At 42.6% G+C, this 19,930-nt stretch overlaps 1 protein-coding gene across 3 annotated transcripts in view; it reads left to right on the top strand.

Moving 5' to 3' along the window:
- The window catches only part of Chfr (checkpoint with forkhead and ring finger domains), a 32,177-nt gene extending 13,499 nt beyond the window's left edge, over positions 1 to 18,678 (top strand). The window contains exons 8-18 of one of the 3 annotated variants that reach the window (XM_032886890.1): positions 1,267 to 1,426; positions 2,083 to 2,237; positions 2,894 to 3,056; positions 4,799 to 4,944; positions 6,343 to 6,459; positions 8,497 to 8,580; positions 9,569 to 9,639; positions 10,899 to 10,986; positions 14,861 to 14,968; positions 15,987 to 16,059; positions 18,575 to 18,678. In XM_032886890.1, coding sequence (XP_032742781.1) covers positions 1,267 to 1,426; positions 2,083 to 2,237; positions 2,894 to 3,056; positions 4,799 to 4,944; positions 6,343 to 6,459; positions 8,497 to 8,580; positions 9,569 to 9,639; positions 10,899 to 10,986; positions 14,861 to 14,968; positions 15,987 to 16,059; positions 18,575 to 18,617 — 1,208 coding nt within the window. In that variant the 3' untranslated portion in view covers positions 18,618 to 18,678. Of the gene's footprint in view, positions 1 to 1,266; positions 1,427 to 2,082; positions 2,238 to 2,893; positions 3,057 to 4,798; positions 4,945 to 6,339; positions 6,460 to 8,496; positions 8,581 to 9,568; positions 9,640 to 10,898; positions 10,987 to 14,860; positions 14,969 to 15,986; positions 16,060 to 18,574 lie in introns of all 3 variants that reach the window. The other 2 variants (XM_032886889.1, XM_032886891.1) reach the window with 2 other exon arrangements.
- The last annotated feature ends 1,252 nt before the right edge of the window (positions 18,679 to 19,930 follow it).

Below are 19,930 nucleotides of genomic sequence, written 5' to 3'. Positions count from 1 at the left end.
GTCTTGGGGAAATGGAAGCAGGTGGAGCAGATCTTCAAGGTAACTCTCAGCCACATAATGAGTCTGAGATTAATGAGGGCAGCATGAAGAAATCCCCAAAAACAATCAAACAAACAAAAAACCAAAAAACCCAATAATAGCAGTATAGTTTATGTTCATAAATGTACCAGAAGAAAGGATTTTTTTTCCTTTTTTGTTTTTTTCAAGACAGGGTTTCTGTGCATAGCCCTGGCTGTCCTGGAACTCACTCTGTAGACCAGACTGACCTCAAACTCAGACCTCAAACTCAAACTGCCTCTGCCTTCTGAGTACTGGGATTAAAGGTGTGCGCCACCACTGTCTGGCAAAAGGACATTTTTAAAGTTTTCAGTGTACCTTAGAGTTTTTTTTTTTTTTTTAGTACTTTTGGTTATATTTTATTTGATTAAACAAAAGTGACATTTATAAAAATACTATACAACTGATCTGTCCTTCTCCCACTTGTCATCTTCATGTCTTATGCATATATCCTAGGTGTATGTTTTACCCCCCCTTTTAGGACAGCAACTCTTTTTTTTTTTTTTTTTAAAAAATTTTTTTTTTTAATTCTTTTTTTCAGAGCTGGGGACCGAACCCAGGGCCTTGTTTTTTTTTTTTTTTTTTTTTTTCCGGAGCTGGGGACCCAACCCAGGGCCTTTGCGCTTCCTAGGCAAGCGCTCTACCACTGAGCTAAAACCCAACCCCAACTTTTTTTTTTTTTTTTAAGATTTATTTATTTTTATTTATGTGAGTACACTGTAGCTGTCTTCAGACACACCAGAAGAGGGCATGGGTTCCCTTTACAGATGGGTGTGAGCCACCATGTGGTTGCTGGGGAATTGAACTCAGGACCTCTGGAAGAGCAGTCAGTGCTCTTAACCACTGAGCCATCTCTCCAGCTTAGCAAGTCTTCTTTTAAACCAGAATTTAGGCAAATAAGAACATTGACTCATTTGGGACCTTCTTTAAAAAAGTTTTTATAGCTAGGCATGGTGGCACATGCCTTGAATTCCAGCACTCAGGAAGCTGAGGCAACCAGATCTCTTGAGTTCTAGGGCAGTCTGGTCTATACAGTGAGTTCCTGGACAGCCAGCGCTACACAGTGAGATCCTGTCTGAAAAACAAGAAAAGTGGCTTTGTTTCTTCTGCTATTGGTAGACAATAGGAATGTGAGGATCTTCTGTCTTCACGTTAAATGATTGTGACTGTTTGTCCTTTGTGATTGTGATTGTGTCCTTTGTCTTATAGATGGGGAGCTTGACTTGAACCTCCAGTTATCAGTTGCAGACCAGCGTGGAATTGCCCAAACCTCAAGTGAGGATGTCAAAGATGCCTCTGTGAAACCAGACAAGATGGAGGAGACACTAACCTGTATCATCTGTCAAGACCTTCTGCATGATTGTGTGAGGTGTGCTGCTTCACTTCATATCCTAGGGTGGCTTCAGCAGTACCAGCTCCCTTGACAAGTGTGAAGAAGTGGCCATAAATAAAACAGACTTTGAGCTTCTTTGCCCTGAAATCTGTTCAGGTTTCCATTTTACTTGTGTCAACAAGGAGAAACTCTATGAGATGTGATCAATCTTGGTTTTGACTGACAACAGGACATGAATAACCCTGCAATAACAGAGCAAACCTGATCTTTCCTCTGTAGGGGAATCATGTGAAGTATACTGGGTTTTAAACATTTCCTGGCTAAAGACATAATACTTAACAATAGAATGAAATTCCCAGGATTCTCTTTGGGAGAAACTTCCCTTGGTTTTTGTTTGGAAACTCAGGAGGTAGATCCGATCCAACTTTTAGTACTCAAATACTTGGTACTTGATCTATGATTTATTCTCCCTGAAAATAGGCATATAGCTCTGATTTTTTTAATTACTGTTTTTTATTTTGTATCTTTTAACACTGAGCTTTAAGTATTTTTAGGCTAGATGGCACCGTTCTCCACAATTGGCCCATGGTTGGGAATCTAGCTTGCATTCCTCTTTGGGTCAGCCTGCAGCTGTCAGATCTTTGGAAGATTTTGTCAGAAAATGTGTTCTTTATTCCTTCGTATTCTGCCAGTTTGCAGCCTTGTATGCACACATTTTGTGCGGCTTGCTACTCTGGTTGGATGGAGCGTTCATCTCTGTGCCCTACCTGCCGATGTCCAGTGGAGCGGATTTGCAAAAATCACATCCTGAACAACCTCGTGGAAGCATACCTTCTCCAGCACCCAGGTCAGCTCCAGTAACTTTTCTCTGCTAGGGACCTGGGGGCTGAAGCTCTGCCCTGAGCCATCTAGAACATCTCTCTAGTCCTGTCCTGTAGTAAGAAGTATTAAAAACCTGGTGCAGGGCTTCTTCCCCACCTTAGACCATTTATGTTCCCGGACGAAAGATACACACAGCCTTTATATTTTAATAAGCGTTATGTAGCATAACATCTAGGCCGCTGCCTACCCTCCATGCTGTTAGAATCTACTTTTCTATCGATGACCCCAAGTTATCACTTACTATTTACTGTGTTCCATCTGGGCTGCTGTTAACTCTAATTGGCCAGCCCTCTGGGCCCTGTTCTCTTGGCCTTAGCCCAGGCAGCGCTCTATCTCCCTCCTGTATGTTGTTCTTCATGCATGGTGGCTTCTTTTTGTCTTTCCTCCTCATGGTCCTCTCTCTCCCAAGTTCGTGAAACTTCAACCCTACCTATGTCTCTTCTGCCCAGCTATTGGCTGTCGGCATCTTTATTCACCAATCAGAATTAACTTGGTCCTAGGGGCTAAGTACAGACGCTAAATCTGAAGGTCCAGCACATAACATTACAATAGACAGTGGTAAAAGGCGAACCCTCAACGCTGTCCCTTGCCAGTGACTGTTGCTATGCCCTTTATGTCTAGATAAGAGTCGCAGTGAAGAAGATGTGAGAAGTATGGATGCAAGGAATAAAATCACTCAAGATATGCTGCAACCCAAAGTCAGGAGGTCTTTCTCTGATGAAGAGGGGAGTTCAGAGGACCTGCTAGAGCTGTCTGATGTTGATAGTGAATCCTCAGACATCAGGTTAGATCTGTGCCTGGCTCAGAGTAGGGATCTGGGGATGAGAAGTCCATTAGCACTGTGCTTAACTGTACTGTGGGGTGTACAGCTATAGGACTTCAGTCAGTCAGTTTCCTTAATGCTTTTAGCTTATTTCTCAAACTGGAGTATGACCAGAACTGAATGGACTCAGAGCAGCAATGAATAAGTTAAAAACCACAGGTAGCCTTGATGAACTTTTTAATTAATTAATTTTGAGACAAGGTCTCTTTATGTACCCTTTGCTATCTTAGAACTCACTGTCTAGACCAGTCTGGCGTTGATCTCACAGGGATCCACCTTCCACAGCCTCGTGAGTGCTGGGATTAAAGGCCTGTGCCACCACTCCTAGCTTAGTCTCTCTCTGTATGTAGCCCTGGCTGCCCTGGACTTACTTATGTAGACCAAGCTGTCCTTAACTCGTAGAGATGTGCCTACGTCTGCCCCTGAGCAGTGAAGTTAAAGGCATGCACCACCATTGCAAGACTCTTCAGTGGGTTGTGAACTCCCCAACAATACCCTTCATTTCTTAGGCTCTTCATCATGAGTCCTGATTCACTGGCAAAGCAGAAAAGTCATATGTATTGTCTTACTCCCATAAGCACATGTAATTCTTTTTTTAAAAATTTATTTATTTTATGTATATGAGTACACTGTAGCTGTCCTCAGACACACCAGAAGAGGGCATCAGATCCCATTACAGATGGCTGTGAGCTGCCATGTGGTTGCTGGAAATTGAACTCATGACCTCTGGAAGAGCAGCCAGTGCTCTTAACCACTGAGCCATTTCTGTAGCCCAGCACATGTAATTTTTATAGTTAGGGATTGGGAGTCCTTGGCTGTAAATGATAGTGTTATAATTTCTTAGAGTAGTATCACAGGAGAAGCATAATACCCAGGCTGAGAGGAGATGGTTCTTTGAGACCTAATTTTACTTGGTGACACATTGGTTTCAGGTCTTCATTTTGTGCATAGGCCCTGCATGATTTTTTTTTACAAATAAATAGAAAATTACCTTGTCTGGCTTAGAGTGAGTTCAAAGCTAGCCTGAAAAGCTTAGACTCTTGTCTCAAAACAAAACTATTTTAGAAGGTCTAGAACTGTAGTTGCGTGATGGAGTGATTGCCTAGCATGTGAGAATGTTCGGGTCAATCTGGCATACTAAGTTGGGTGTAGCCACTGACACCTTTAATCCTAGCTCACTAAGACCCTCTTGCCTCAGTCTTGACAGTGCTGGGATTGCATCTGTGCTCTGATTCCAACAAGAACACACATGAATTGAGAGAATCAGCAGTACTTGCCGTGTAGTTTTCTCTCATGAGCCTGGGTTTCCTTGGCCTTGGAGCCTGAGTCCGTGTGCACTGAGTAGGGACTAAGTGGCCCAGGGTAGAGTGTGCTGAAGCATGGGGTGTGAGGGGTTGAGCAGGAACGTGGCTGAGCTCAGAGCAGCTGTCGTGTGGTGGGTGCTGTCCTCACTTTCAGACTCCTGTTCCAGGTAGTTATGGGTAGTGCCATCCCTGTGGTAGGAGCTGGGCAGAAAAGTAGGGTTCACTGCCATCCTCACACGTGCTGAAGTGGTGCTGCAGATGAGCAGAGGTAGAGCAGAGGCCTTGAAGGATAGAATCCAACAGGTGGAGCTGGGGTAGGTGATGATGCAATGATGATGTCTGCGTGTCTGCCTGGAGCCTGTTCCTTTGTAACTGCATCTGTGCTGCTTCTCCTCACAGTCAGCCATACATTGTATGCAGACAGTGTCCTGAATACAGAAGGCAAGCAGTGCAGTCTCTTCCTTGCCCAGTCCCAGAGGGTGAGCTGGGAGCCACACAGGCCCTTGGTGGGGAAGCACCTTCAACATCTGCCAGCTTGACAACAGGTAAGACAGTGGTATCCAACCGCGAGCTCTTCCTTCCACTGTGTTATGTGCTTGTGATTTTTGTTCTATTTTTCTATGGCGTGATTCCTCTATGATATCTTTCCTGCCCTCTCTTCCTTTGCGTCAGCTATCCTCTTGCCCCTCATAGCTTCTTGCTTGGCATAACCAGTATTGGTAAGAAATCACAGGAGCCGGGTAGAGATAGGATCTCTGTACATTTGAGGCTTCCCTGGTCTTCATATTGAATTCTAGGATATCCAAGCCTAAACAGAGAGACCTTTCTGTCTCAGAAAGAGAGAGACAGAGAGAGGAGAGAGAGAATTAATGAATTAGGTGAACATCTGTTTATTTGAGTCTCCCCTTTTGGACATATCTAATAATTGACAGTTCTGGTTTTAACTTTGGTCTTTCTCCAGCCTACTGCTTTAGGGAGTTTGCTTAGTGGTTTTTTCCAAAGCCAAAATGATCATTCTGTATCTGTTACCCAAATTAAGAGACTGGCTTCTCCCTAGCAGTATGCCAAATTCCCATCGGCTGCCTTGCATGTCTATAGAGCTGTCCATCATTTGTGTATTTCCAACAGATTGGCACCTAGATGCTCTGAGAAAAGCAGAAGACAGGCCAAGACATAGAGCTCTTCCCAAGAGAGGGCATGCCGAGCATTTATTTGTAAGGCATTGGGTTTTACTCCAACTTAAAAGGAAAACAGAAAAGATGAGGAGAAGGGGAAAGAGAGCTGCTTACTTGCATGTAGCTGTTCTTAGATCCAAGGGTTGACCTGGCTGCAGGTAGCATTCCAGTGCTCTCTGCCTGGGGCTGACCACTCTAATTCTAGTTCTGCCTGTTCTTAGTACAGTCAACACCGTGATCATCGCCAAACTGAAGATAGCCTTAGAAGCCCCGGCCCTTTAGCTGCCATTTAGCCTGAGTGTGTTAGGCAGCCACTAACCTAGGATTGTAGTTAGGAGGCACATTCTAAGGGTTGCCCAGGACAGCCTTTTGATTTGCTTTTTTGAAACAGGGTCTTAATTTGTAACTCAGGCTAGCCTTGAATTTGATCTTCTGCCTCAGCCTTCCAATAGCTAGCATTATAGGTGTATTCACAGTGCCTGACTTGAACTACCTTAGTCCATTTACTTTTTTTTATTTTTAATTTTATTTGTATATGTGTGTGTATGCATGCATGCATTATGTATTTTTGGTGCTGTCGATTAAGCTGGGGATTCTCAAATGCTAGACAAATACTGAGCTATAACCAGCCCGAATTCCTGTGTTTCAAATACCAGACTATCATTTGGCCACTTAGGAAGTAGTGCATTCCTGCTGGGTTCAGGCACTCCTCCTGTCTTTCACCTGATATCTAGACATGCTCTGACCTAAGTATGTCTGCTTCAGCAGCCCCGGGTTATACATGCCCTCTTCAGGGAAGCCATGCCATATGCACCTGCTGCTTCCAGCCTATGCCGGACCGGAGAGCTGAGCATGAGCAGGATTCCCGCGTCGCCCCTCAACAGTGTGAGTATGTCAGTCTCCCTGGGGTGCCCCCTGCACAGGAGGACATTCTTGTGTATCCTCCATGGCTTGGTTTTCTTTTTTTTTTTTTTATAGTTTTTTTTTTAAGGATTTATTTATCTATTTATTTATCTATTTATTATATAAGTACACTGTAGCTTCAGATCTCATTACAGATGGTTGTGAGCCACCATGTGGTTGCTGGGATTTGAACTCAGGACCTCTGGAAGAGCAATTAGTGCTCTTAACCATGGAGCCATCTCTCCAGCCCTCATGGATTGATTTTCAAATGAAATCGACATTATGTAAGCTATGAAAGATGTTTTTTTCCCATCTGCATATAATCATAATCATTTGATCCCACATGAGCATGTTCCCTACCAGTTAATAACACTGCCCTGTAGAGACCACATTTCCATATGTGTGTGGTTCTCCTTCTGGGTTCTGAATCTATATCCATTCTCTTATCAGTACTATAGCCGTCATATAATATGTTATTTATAAATCTAATAGGTGAAATATCTGGTTTTTAATTTATATTTCTTACCATTAAAAGAGGTCTGTGGATAGAGACATAGCTGAGTGGTAGAAGAGTTGTTGGGATGTACAAGCTTCTGGGTTTCATTTGCGCATTTCAAAACTGAGTCAGAAGCACTCACGGAGCTATTCGTTTATACGATGGCTGCTTGAATTTACCTTTGCTTGAAATGCTTGTTTATATCTGTTTCCTTTTTAAAATACTTATCAACTTGAGAGTTCCTTGAATATTCTTGCTGTTAAATGAAGAAAGACATAAACTCATGTGGCCACATCAACAAGTTCCTACTGTACCTGAGCCACTCTTCTGGATGTGAAGGGCACAATGTCTGATATAGCGTAAGCTCTCCACTTCAGTGATGTAGTGCGTTCTGTGCTCAGAGACTGCTTCTGGGGAGAGTGTTCTCCTAGCCTGGATTTAATTCAGCACAGAAGAAGAAACAGTTTCTCAGCAGGGGTCTGCATGTGGGAATAGGTAGTTTACAAGTCCCAGGCCTACCAGTGTGACTTCTAGGCATGTCGAGAAGAATCCCTGGAAGAGTCCTGAAAATACCTCACTTTATATCCGAGAAATACAGAACAGCAGGTGGCAGCTGAGGTTATGTTCTCAAAATTTTGCAAAGAGGGCAGTCTTTACTTTGCTAGTTTAGTAGATATTGCTTTTATAGATACAGGTATTTACAAAATGATTATTCCCTTTAAAAGATTTACTTACTCAGTCCTGTAAGAATTTCAGCTAGCTGGGGCTGGAGAGATGGTTCAGCGGTTAAGAGCACTGACTGCTCTTCCAGAGGTCCTGAGTTCAAATCCCAGCAACCACATGGTGGCTCACAACCATCTGTAATGGGATCCGATGCCCTCTTCTGGTGTGTCTGAAGATAGCTACAGTATATACATAAATATACAGTATATTCATATACATAAATAAATAAATCTTTAAAAAATTTCAGCTAGGGTTCGTTCAGTAACATACTCAATGAAATTGCATTGTAGAGAATATTAAATATTTTTTTTTCTTTTCTTTTTTTTTTCGGAGCTGGGGACCGAACCCAGGGCCTTGCGCTTGCTAGGCAAGCGCTCTACCACTGAGCTAAATCCCCAACCCCTGAGAATATTAAATATTAAAAACCTTTTCTACAAAGGCAAGCACAATGACAATGTAAAAGCAATATTTATGGTCTGTAGAAAAGTTCTTTGCAGACATGAATGTGCGGTTCCTTCAAGTGTATCACATACTCAGATCTAGGAGACGATGAACTAGGGCTTTTTGGGGCTGGGGTCAGAGACCAAGCTGTCTTTAAGATCACTGAATTATCATAATTCTATCACCTTTTATTTCGGATGTCACTTTGGCATGTTGTCTCTGCTCTCTAGTTCCATGAAGACACCTCAGAAATACTGTTTTCAAAGAGTCGAGCTCTTGAGTCTGGTGCTAAGTGTCCTCAAGGTATGAGAGCAGCCTCAGTTCTAGGTTTCAGTTGACCAACTGTCCTCTATCCTCAGGTGCAGTGTGCCTGCAGCCCTTCTGCCACCTGTACTGGGGCTGCACACGAACTGGCTGCTTTGGCTGCTTGGCCCCATTCTGTGGTAACGTCAACTCTTCAGCCCTTAGTTGCTTTGACATTTCTGTGTCCTCTTAGTGAATATGGGACAGGTGGCGTTGAATGGTGTTCAGAGAAAAGAGGCTTCTATGAGCCATCAAGTGATTATCTACCCTTTTCTGCTATACTGCAGACAGTTCTCACTTAGAAAGACTCAACCTACATTGCTTCAAAAGCAAGCGGTATCAGAATAAGAAAAATATTGGTTTTCCTATACAGGAGAAATTGCTTATTCAAATAAAAACACTACTGCTATAATCCCAGCCCTCAAGAGGCTTAGAGGAGGATTAAAAATTCAAAGATAACAGGTGTGTGGTGTTGCATAATTTAATCCTTACATTCAGAGAGGCAGAGACAGATGGATCTGTGGAAGTTCCAGGCCAGCGAAGTCTAATAAGAGTTCCACACCAGGTCTATACAGTGAGATCCTGCCTCAAAGAAAAAAGAGTTCAAGTTTAGTCTACAGAGGAAGCACACCCTGTTTCAGTAGTGAGATGGGGATCAGTTTTACCTGTTCTCTATTTAAAGTTGCATTTTAGTTTGAGTAGATGGTGCTCTCTCTCTCTCTCTCTCTCTCTCTCTCTCTCTCTCTCTCTCTCTCTCTCTGTGTGTGTGTGTGTGTGTACAGAGAGAGGACAAAGGTCAGCATTGAGTGTTCGCTATTGATTCCTGCCTTATTTTTAGAGAATTACTCATTTATTTTGTATGTGCACACACATGCCATGACACATATGTAGTCAGAGGAGTTTGTGGGAGTCAGGCCTCTCTTCTCACCACATGCATCTCAGAGATTGAACTCAGGTTGTCAGATTTAGAGGCAAATGCTTTTACCGGTTGAGACATCTCCTTAGCTCTCCACTTTAAAATTTCTATTTTTTGTTTGTTTTTGTCAGTGATAATGTCTTTTAACTTTTGTTGATTTTAAATGATGTTATATCATCCTTAAAAAACAATATTCTTCCTTCCTCTGGCAGAGCTCAACCTGGGGGACAAGTGTTTGGATGGAGTGCTGAACAATAACAATTATGAGTCGGATATCCTGAAGGTATTGCCTCCATACTTCTGGGGATCAGTGAAAACCGTGAAGCTTTCCTATAACCTTTGTGGTTTCTGTTAGGATACACACTTTCCTCTTTAGCATTAGCCTGCCAATGTATACTGTCAAAAACACTGTATTTTCTGACCAGTACAATCAGGTAGTTCCATGGTTCTAATAGGTCAAGTTTTCCATGTGTTCCAAAATGAATTTACTGTCTGTTCATCATGCTGTCAGACCATAGGAACTGGTTGATACGTCTTACAGAGAGGCTTTCTAAATTCTGGCTTGCTCTGGTGCCTTTCTCTGAATATTTTCTTCCTGTGTTTGAGGACGCTAGCTCAGGTCTTAGAATTGTAACATGTTCAGTTCTGCACCTTCTGCCCCTGCGTTGAGAACTTTGCTGCCCTTTGAGTCCTTTCATTGATTTGAACACATCACCAGACATAGTTAGCTAAGCACCACGACACCTAACTTTTGTGTACATTAAAACACCTTTTAGTAACAGCTGGACAGTGTCAGGGAAAACAAAGGCCTAGCATTCAGCTATACTTGTCATCCTGGGTGAGGAGGGTGGAGGGCAAGGATACAAAAATACTCAGAGGGCTAGAGAGATGGCTCAGAGGTTAAGAGCACTGGCTGCTCTTTTAAAGGTCCTGAGTTCAATTCCTAGCAACCACATGGTGGCTCACAACCATCTGTGATGAGATCTGATGCCCTCTTCTGGTGTGTCTGAAGGCAGCTACTTCTACACAAATAAATAGATCTTTAAAAAAAAAAAATACTGAGATAAAAAGCAGAAATTCTCTTTGGAGTGTGCTCCTGAAACCTGTAGCTTCTATTCAAGGAGATTTAGCTTCTACCGGAAGTCATCCGTAGCTTATCTAGGCCAGGCAGGATCTAAGCAGACATTGGAGATTGTCCCTTTTCAAGGGCATATGTCTGCCTTTCCAGAAAATAAGGGGAGGGGTTCTGGTATGTTGTTTACTAAAAGCAGATGTTGGCAATTTAATGATTTGATTTGAACTATGTTAGAAGCAGCACTGTGACTAACAGTCTGTTTTCTTATTTCTCTGTCCCTTTTAATAGTATTTAATGTTAAAGCTTGCTGTTTTCCTTCTCCCCTTGAGTGTCTTATCTGTCCTTGTGCTTTGAAAGCCTTTGTGGAATTTTTTGAGAGAATCATGAGCTTTTAGTTGAAGTATCCCCTTATTAGTTGAGTGATTCATCTAAACTAGAATTCCTTTTCACCCCTTTTCCCTCCACAGAATTACCTGGCAACCAGGGGTCTGACATGGAAAAATATGTTGACAGAGAGTCTCCTGGCTCTACAGCGGGGTGTATTTATACTGTCTGGTAAGCAATGTTTAGCTAGTCCTGCCCTCCAGAATGCGCATGAATTTTTAAGGGTGTCTTAGTTTCATATAAAGTGGTAAGATCTTGGCAGTATTACCTATCTGTTTTACTACAGATTTGTCTTTGACTCTGACCCTTCCTAAGAAGATAGAGGAAGGTCTAGATACTTTATATTTATGTTTTGATTTGACAGAGCCCTACAGTGTAGACTAGGCTTTCTCTGAACTCCTGATCCTCCTGTCTTCCTCGTTAGTGCTGGGATGACAGATGTGAGCTGTCATACCTGTCAAAACACTTTTTAAAAAAAGCGATTTATTTATTTTATGCATATGAGTACACTGTTGCTATCTTCAGACACACCAGAAGAGGGCATCATTGGATTCCATTATAGATGGTTGTGAGTTACCATGTGGTTTCTGGGAATTGAACTCAGGACCTCTGGAGGAGAAGTCAGTGCTCTTAACCACTGAGCCATCTCTCCAGTCCCTGCCTAATCACTTTTGATGTTTTAAAAACTTGGCTTTTTAAGAACTTGGTGCACTTGAAACCTGTATATCATGTTCCAGCACCTCCTCTTCCTATTAGGGCAAGAAGGGAGCGTGGCTTAGTGTGACTAAGGGAGCGTGGCTAAGCCTCCACAACTTTGTCACCAACTTGTCAGCACTCAGTTGGCAAATAAAGTCAGGATTCTGCTTTCTCCCAGAGGAATGCATAGTGTGGAGGCTATAGAAATTGTAACAGTTTTTTTCCTCTAAGACTTAAATGTTTTATTAAGAGAAAGTGAGCAATTTGCTTAAAATCCCTTGAGTTATTTCTTTCTGGTGATCATGTTCTGGTGTGTCTTGTCTGTTGTTGCAGCAATTTCTACAAACACCTTTGATTTCTTGATTGTTGTATTGTAATAGGAGAAGCTTATACAGAAATATGAGTGACTTCCTGTTCTCCCAGTACACTCAGACGAGTCCCAGCACCTCTTATTGGTGCACAGCCACCTGTCAGTCCAGCTGCAGGGGATTGGCACCCTCCACTGGCCTCCATGGGTATACACTCTAGCACAACTATAAAATAAATAAGGAAAGAAAGAGAAGGAAGGGAGGAAGGAACAGAGAGAGAGAGAGAGATCTGAGAGAGAGAGAGAGAGAGAGAGAGAGAGAGAGAGAGAGAGAGAGAGAGAGAGAGTATGCGCATGTGCGAGCGCTCAGTGCTGGAGAGATGGCTCAGTGGTTAAGAACAACAACTGCTCTTCCAGAGATCCTGAGTTCAATTCCCATTCCCAGCAACCACATGGTGGCTCACAACCACTGTAATGAGATCTGATGCCCTCTTCTGGTGTGTCTGAAGACAGCTACAGTGTCCTCATATAAATGAAAGAAAGGGGGGAGGGGAAAAAGAAAAGGCTGGATATGGTGGTGCACACATATAATCCCAGCACTCAAGATGCAGAGGCAGGAAGACCTCTGTGAGTTTGAGGCCAGATGGCCAGCCTAGTCTACACAGCTAGGGCTTTGCAGACAGACCCTGTCTCAAAAAAACCAAGAAAGGAAATACAAGTAACTTTTCGGAAGAACATAGGATAAAGTAAAATTCACTTGAAATCCCACAGCTGAACACTGGCCGAGTGACCTGGGGTAGCACTCACGTACACACTGCTTACCTAGCATTTGTGATGGCCTGGGTTTTGTCCCCAGCATTGGAAATCATAAACAAAGAATAAAACCAATATGGAAATAGTGTTTTCATGTATATCCATCCAAGCTTTTCCAAAAGGTCCTCATTTGCAGGTTACATTGCAGATGGTGCCCTAGTACTGAAGGTCCTGTTTGCCCAGCATCTATCACACACTCCTTTCTGCCAAAAAAACTCCAGGCAGTGTTTTTGAGGTAGTGGGAACTCGTCAGGGTTCTGAACTAAATTCCCAGCCTTATCTTGTTTTTTTATTATTTCATAGAGTTTTCGGAGGGGACAGGCTTAGGGAAATGGTTCTGTCCCTGACTAGGCTCAGACTTGCTGTATAACGAGGACTGACCTCGGACTTCTAATGTCACCTCCCAAATGCTGGCAGAAGCCAGCCTATACTACTATTCCCAGTTTCATATAGTGTTAAGGATCAAGCCCGGGGCTTTGAGCAGGCATTCTACCAACTAAGCTACATGGGCAGCTCTCCACTGAGCTTTCATCTCATAACATGTTTAGGTACTTCATTAAATGATATTTCTTGTTTTCCACTACATCAATGCCATAGCTGTTGAGAATGCAGTGCTATAAGCCTAGAAGTTTTCATTTTAGAATAAGTGGCGGGATTTTTTTTTTTTTTCAGAGCTGAGGACTGAACCCAGGACCTTGCGCTTGCTAGGCAAGCGCTCTACCACTGAGCCAAATCCCCAACCCTTTTTTTTTTTTTGACTGTGGTGTGCACAGCTGAGTCTTTGCCACGTGAACACACAACCTTCCCAAGGTTGAGCAGGTTCCCCTTCGTGCCCGAGGCAGCTCTTGCCCCTGGGCTTTGCATTTGGCATTTAGTTGTGAGTATGAGAGAAGCTGACAGTGACTTATTCTTTGAAAGCCTTTGTGTGATTGTTAGCAGAACTGAAGGCCTTTTTGTACCTACAGATGCTTATTTATGGTCCTGGGCTTTACGTGTGCGCTCTGGTGTGGGGGTGGGGGTCTTCGGCACCATTGACTGTCTTTGTTAAAGTGCGCAGTACTGCCCTTATGTTGTAGAGATGCTCTTACTGTAGCATTACTACTTCCCAGTTTATGTTTTTTATATTTCCATTTCAAATTTTAAATTGTAGGTAGTCAAATTTACAACTCATTTCTTATATGTGATTTTTATTCTGAACACATGTAGGTTTAGCATTCCAAATTTGAAAATGCCTTCAACATTTTAACCGATAGAGTGCCAGAGACATGACAGCACAAGAAAAACTCGATCTATCCCAGACCTGTGGTGAAATCACCTTCAGGCAGTGTGTGAGATGTGTAGAAAATGTAAATGATTCTGTGGTGAGAATTGGGTCCTCCACTTCTCATTACGTCACACAAATCTCCAGGGACAGTGCCACACACCCTTAATTTCAGTACTGGGGAAACAGAGGCAGGTAGATCTGAGTTCCATATCAGCCTGGTCTTATCTCAAAAAACATGTAGGGAAACTGGAGAGATAACCCAGCAGTTAAGAGTACCGGCTGCAGGGTTGGGGATTTAGCTCAGTGGTAGAGCGCTTGCCTAGCAAGCACAAGGCCCTGGGTTCGGTCCCCAGTTCCGGAAAAAAAAAAAAAAGAGTACTGGCTGCTCTTACGAAGGATCCAGTTTGGTTCCCCAATCTCACATAATGGGTTACAGCTATCCATAACTGCATTTCCATGGAATTGGAGGCTTTCTGACTTCTGCAAGTACTAACAACACATGTATCCATACAGGCAAAGCACTGGGACTCATTATTTTAATCCTTGGGAGCATATACACAGATATCTCCCCATCTGGAAAATCAGTCTAAACCAGAGCACCTCTGACCTTCATGTTTCAGATAAGGAATAATTTACCATACTAAATACCTCTTACACATGTGATGCACAGACATTCATATATATAAACACTGATAAAATAAAAATAAATCTTAAAAAAATCCAGCCAAATTGGTATTTAGATTGATTTTGGGATTATTTTCCAAATGTTTAACCCATTTTGTTAGTGTGAAGTGTGTCTATTTTGGTGTTAGAAAATGGCATTGCAGGGGTTGGGGATTTAGCTCAGTGGTAGAGTGCTTGCCTAGCAAGCACAAGGCTCTGGGTTCGGTCCCCAGCTCTGAAAAAAAGAAGAAGAAGAAAAAAAAAGAAAATGGCATTGCTTGATAAATGGCTGTATTCCCCAGATTACAGAATCACTGGAAACACCGTGCTGTGTTACTGCTGTGGTCTGCGTAGCTTCCGAGAGCTGACCTATCAGTATCGTCAGAACATTCCTGCTTCAGAGTTGCCAGGTAAGGCGCCCACAGACCATTTCTGTCTGTATTGGTGTGTCTACTCAGTTCTAACAGGCACTTACTATGACATTACACTCCATACTTAGCAGAAGTTGTAGGCAGAAGACAGGCACATAGGTTGCATTTGCTTTTCAGGCTTGATCAAGATACATACAGACATTATAGACATCACTAGAGCAATATCATTTCCTTTACGTGATTTTCAGATAGATGTGTTTTTCTTGTCTGACAATCTTGGCAGTCTATGAATACTGATCATAAGGAGAGATAAGATGTAAGCTAGCATGAGAGCTTAGTAAAGGTCTTGCTGTGCTGGTGTGAAGACCTGAGTTCAGTCCTCATGTTTTATTAAAAAAAAAAAAAAAAAAAAAAAAAGGTTATGTGGATATTACACATTACAGAGGTCCCAGGTTCAGTTCCCAGAACCTACATGGCAACTTATCTGGCACCTTTTCTGGCCTCCATGGTGACCAAGCACCTATACTTACATGCAGGCAAAATATTAGTACACATAAAATAAATAAACCTGTTTTAAAAGCAAAGAAGAAGGCTGGCCGGTGGTAGCACACACCCTTAATCCTAGTACTTGGGAGGGATAGGCAGGTGGACCTCTGAGTTCAAGGCTAGCCTGGTCTACATGGCCAGTTCACAGAAGTAGCAGTAGCTGCCAGAAGCCAGGTGTAGCATCTCATGCTTATAATTCCAGAACTAGGGAGGCACAAACAAGCAGATCCCTAGTTTGGCCAGGTAGCTTAGCCTAATTGGCATGTCCGAAGCTAGTGAAAGACCTTGTCTCAAAACAAACAAACAAACAAAAACCCAAGGTAGATGACGCCCAACACTGACTTGTACACATACATTTGTACCCACACACTTGCACCTTGAACATACATGAACACACACAGAGTGACAAGAACGCTTTGTGCTCAGTTTCCTTGTATGTCCAGTTAAATTTATTTAGCTACATGAAAAGTATATGATACATCTAATGTGGACATGTACTTCTCTTTTCCAGTGACCGTAACATCCCGTCCTGATTGCTACTGGGGCCGCAACTGTCGCACTCAGGTGAAGGCTCACCATGCAATGTGAGTGAGGCTGGGGAACATTGGGGAGACAACAGTAATATAAATTATATGCTAAAAAATGCTCGAATTTGGGGACTTTAGGTGTACTTCAGTAGTAAAGCACAAACTTCTGGCTTCAGTTCTCAGAATCCTACTCCTTCCCCCAAATACACTTATGTATGCTAATTTAATCCCTATACTTCTATAAAATCATGCAGTATGCAAAGTAGTGTTTTCAAATAGAAATTGTGCTCTTGTTACTGTGTTTCCTAAACAGCTTCTCTGCAAGTGTCCTCCTCTGTCTTTTATCTTTGTCTTCATAGATGAGTCACATTATGCCTTGTCTGACAGCTTCCAGAGCTGACAGGCAGAGTCTAGTGCTGGCTCTCTCTGGGCCAGCAGCTGTGGTCTAGTCATGTCTCCCAAGTTACTGGCCCAATTTGTGTGATGGAGTAACACCTGGGTTTTTCTTCCTATTGTATGTATGGAGGTTATGCAGTAACTTAACCACTCCTGTCTTATGGTTTCACTGCTATGAACAGATGCTATGACCAAGGCAACATTTAATTGGAGCTGACTTACAGGTTCAGAGGTTCAGTCCATTATCATCAAAACAGTAGCATAGCAGCGTCCAGGCAAGCAGGATGCAGGGAGAGCTGAGAGTTCTACATCTTCATCTGAAGGCTGCTAAGAGAAGACTTACTTCTAGGGAGCTAGGATGAGAGCCTAAAAGCCCACACCGACAGTGACACGCCTCCTCTAACAAGGCCACACCTCCTAATAGTGCCACTCCCTGAGCATATTCAAACCACCACAACCTCCATTGTGGTGTCTTCAAGTGCTGTTCAAAGCAACATCTGCATTGCCTTATGGAGTCAGAGTCAGTGCACAGCACTAATCTTTTTGCTCCTGTTTTTAAAGCAACTAATGCCATGGTTCTCTGCCAGTCAGTCCATTGGCCAGTTCTTAATTTTTGGTTCAGATTAAGGCATTGGAGCTGTTGCCCACAGTATAAAAGAGAAGAATAGAGATGACTCGTTGGTTTGTTTGTGTTTTTGTTTGTTTGTTTGTTTGTTTTTTGGTTGGTTGGGTTTTTTGGGAGGGGAGGTGTTATTGTTTTGTTTTTTGATTTTTGAGACAGGGTTGCTCTGTATAGCCCTGGCTGTCATGGACTTACTTTGTAGACTAGGCTGGCCTCGAACTCACAGAGATTTGCCTACCTCTATCTCCGAGTGCTGGGATTAAAGTCATACATCACCACATCCAGCCCTAGAAATGAGTTCTTAATGGGTAGTTTTGTGGCATAAAACCTTGCATTGTGCTTCAGCATGAACAGCAGACACATCTGTTTCAAGAAAGGAAATTTTAGGTTGTAGATGTAGCTTAGCATTTAAGAGTGCATGTTACATTCTGGCAGTGGAGGCACACACCTTTAATCCCAGCACTCAGGTGGCAGAGGTGGATCTCTGTGAATTTAAGTCCAGCCTGGTCTACAAAGAAAATTCTAGAACAGCCATGGCTGCACAGAGAAACTGTCCTGAAAAACAAAAATACAAGCAAGCAAACAAACAAACAAACAAAAAAAGAGTGCATGCTGCTCTTGCAGGGAATCTGAGTTCAGTTTCCAGCACTCATTCTGGGCATTAGTAACCACCTATTCCTCTTTTGTCAGAGGATTAGACATTGATAGCCTCCTTAAGAACCCACATGCCTCCAAACAGACACACACAACTAAAAGTAATAAAAATAAATTGGGGGGGGGGCATTTGATCACCTGTTCACCTTTGTTCACGGTCGTATGGATGTGGGTAGCAAAGACAATGCCACTTTCTGCAAGGATCTCCAATGTTGCCCTGGTCTGTGGAGAGGGGGAAGTGGCCCCTGTTTCCATAGGGTTTGTCTCCACCTTGCTGGCTGAAGTGCAGGCACAGGCACACACTAAGGAGGCACTGCTCTTATTCTATGATAAATTATCATAGTGTTTTTATTTTTATTTTAAAAAGAGAAAAGGAAAAAAATACTTAGTGGAGCTAGAGAGATGCCCCAGCGGTTAAAAGCACTTGCTGTTCTTCCAGACAATTTAGTTTGGCTCCCGGCACCCATGTCAACATCAACCATCTATAATTCCAGCTCCAAGGGATTTGATTCCCTCTTCTGGCCACCATGGTCACCTCTACACACATGGCATATAGATACATATAAATACACATATATTTGAAATAAAAAAATGAGGGCTAGAGAGATGGCTCAGAGGTTAAAGCACTGACTGCTCTTCCAGAGGTCCTGAGTTCAAATCCAAGTAACCTCATGGTGGCTTACAACCATCCATAATGGGATCCAATGCCCTCTTCTGGTGTGTCTGAAGACAGCGACAGTGTACTCACATATATAAAATAAACAATTAAAAAAAAAAAAGAAACCTTTATTTGAGGATAAAAATTGTTGAGTGGGCTCACATGATTCACACATGTTCTTATGTGGCAATTACAATGTGCAATTTCACAATTTGAATTTGATGTTTTTTTTCTCTCTGCAGGAAATTCAATCACATCTGTGAGCAAACAAGGTTCAAGAACTGAATATTGGAGGAGACACATGAAACAGTTACAGAGCACAGGAGGCAATGATACTATGGTTTTTTTTTTTAAATACCATGTACATTTTTACGGTTTTCCCTAAGCAGCACTGAGGTTTCTGGTCAGACTCTCTGGTGTGGCGAGCTTTATCTTCAGTCTCTCTCTCTCTCTCTCTCTCTCTCACACACACACACACACACACACACACACACACACACACACACACACACACACACACACACACACACACACACACACACATGCCCCACTAACCTGGGAGGCCTACTGGCCACACTGGCCTTCTAGTCAGTGCGAGAAGATGAGCAGACTGAGATCTCCCCCCTCCCACTAGACAGCTCTCCCTTCCCGTGTGGTGGGGCAGTGACAGTGCAGGTTTGCAGGTTTGCAGGTTTGTACTTCTGTGTCTTTTCTACCTTGTACCTTGACTACAGTTAAATGGGAAAGTTTGTGGGAAAAGCTGTCAGATATGTCAGAAACATTCTCCGGAAGGAAAGGAAGCATACGTTTACAGCCTCCAGGGATGTATAGGATATTCTTCTGTCTGAAAAGACACAGCCTTTTGTATATTTTTTATTTTAATAAGTTTGGTGGTGCTTATCTTCTAATAAGATTTAAATATTAAAAACTGTAGCACAAATACTATAATTTATAATTTACAAATTGACTAAAATTAGGAATAGCCTGATATTTGGAAGAATGAGCATATGTTTTTGTTTATTTAAAAACTTATCAAATGTCCAAAACTGCTAATCCTGGGGAGGATGTCTTGAGTATCCAGGTCCTTGACACAGGGCTGGCCAATGCCTCTTGTCCAGCAGGCCAAGCCCTTAGCCCTCCCGTCCCTGAGAGCAACTCCCTGCTGAAGCTCCAGATGGCTCCAGACTGACAGGGCCTTGCTTCTCCAGCCCTGATCTGGTACATTATTAGGTTTGCCATGTCATCTGGAATAATACTTGAAATTTTGTTCTTAGTTTTTTTTAAACTTTTTATCTTTTATTGAAATCACCTGTTATATTTGTTTGCAAACTGGTAACTTTTTGCTTCTCAGGAATACAATTTTCAACTGTTGTCTTGCTCTTGATATAGACTGAGAGGCAGTACTCTGTGTTTGTGGGAGATGGTTCTCTTTTTTTGATTCTAATAAATGAGCTGTGTTTGTTTCTCTTCTTGTGTTGTATTCGTATGTGAGGGTCCACATGGTCCATGCTAATGCACACGAGCACCACTAACACTTCACTACACTAATCGTTCACTATTCTTAGTGTTTACTTTATTGCCTGCTAGTCAATCTGGTA

Source organism: Rattus rattus, chromosome 16, assembly GCF_011064425.1.
Source record: "Rattus rattus isolate New Zealand chromosome 16, Rrattus_CSIRO_v1, whole genome shotgun sequence".
Taxonomy (NCBI): Eukaryota; Metazoa; Chordata; class Mammalia; order Rodentia; family Muridae; genus Rattus; species Rattus rattus.
Note: the sequence above shows the minus strand (reverse complement) of the source record. Positions and strands in the feature narration are given on the sequence as shown.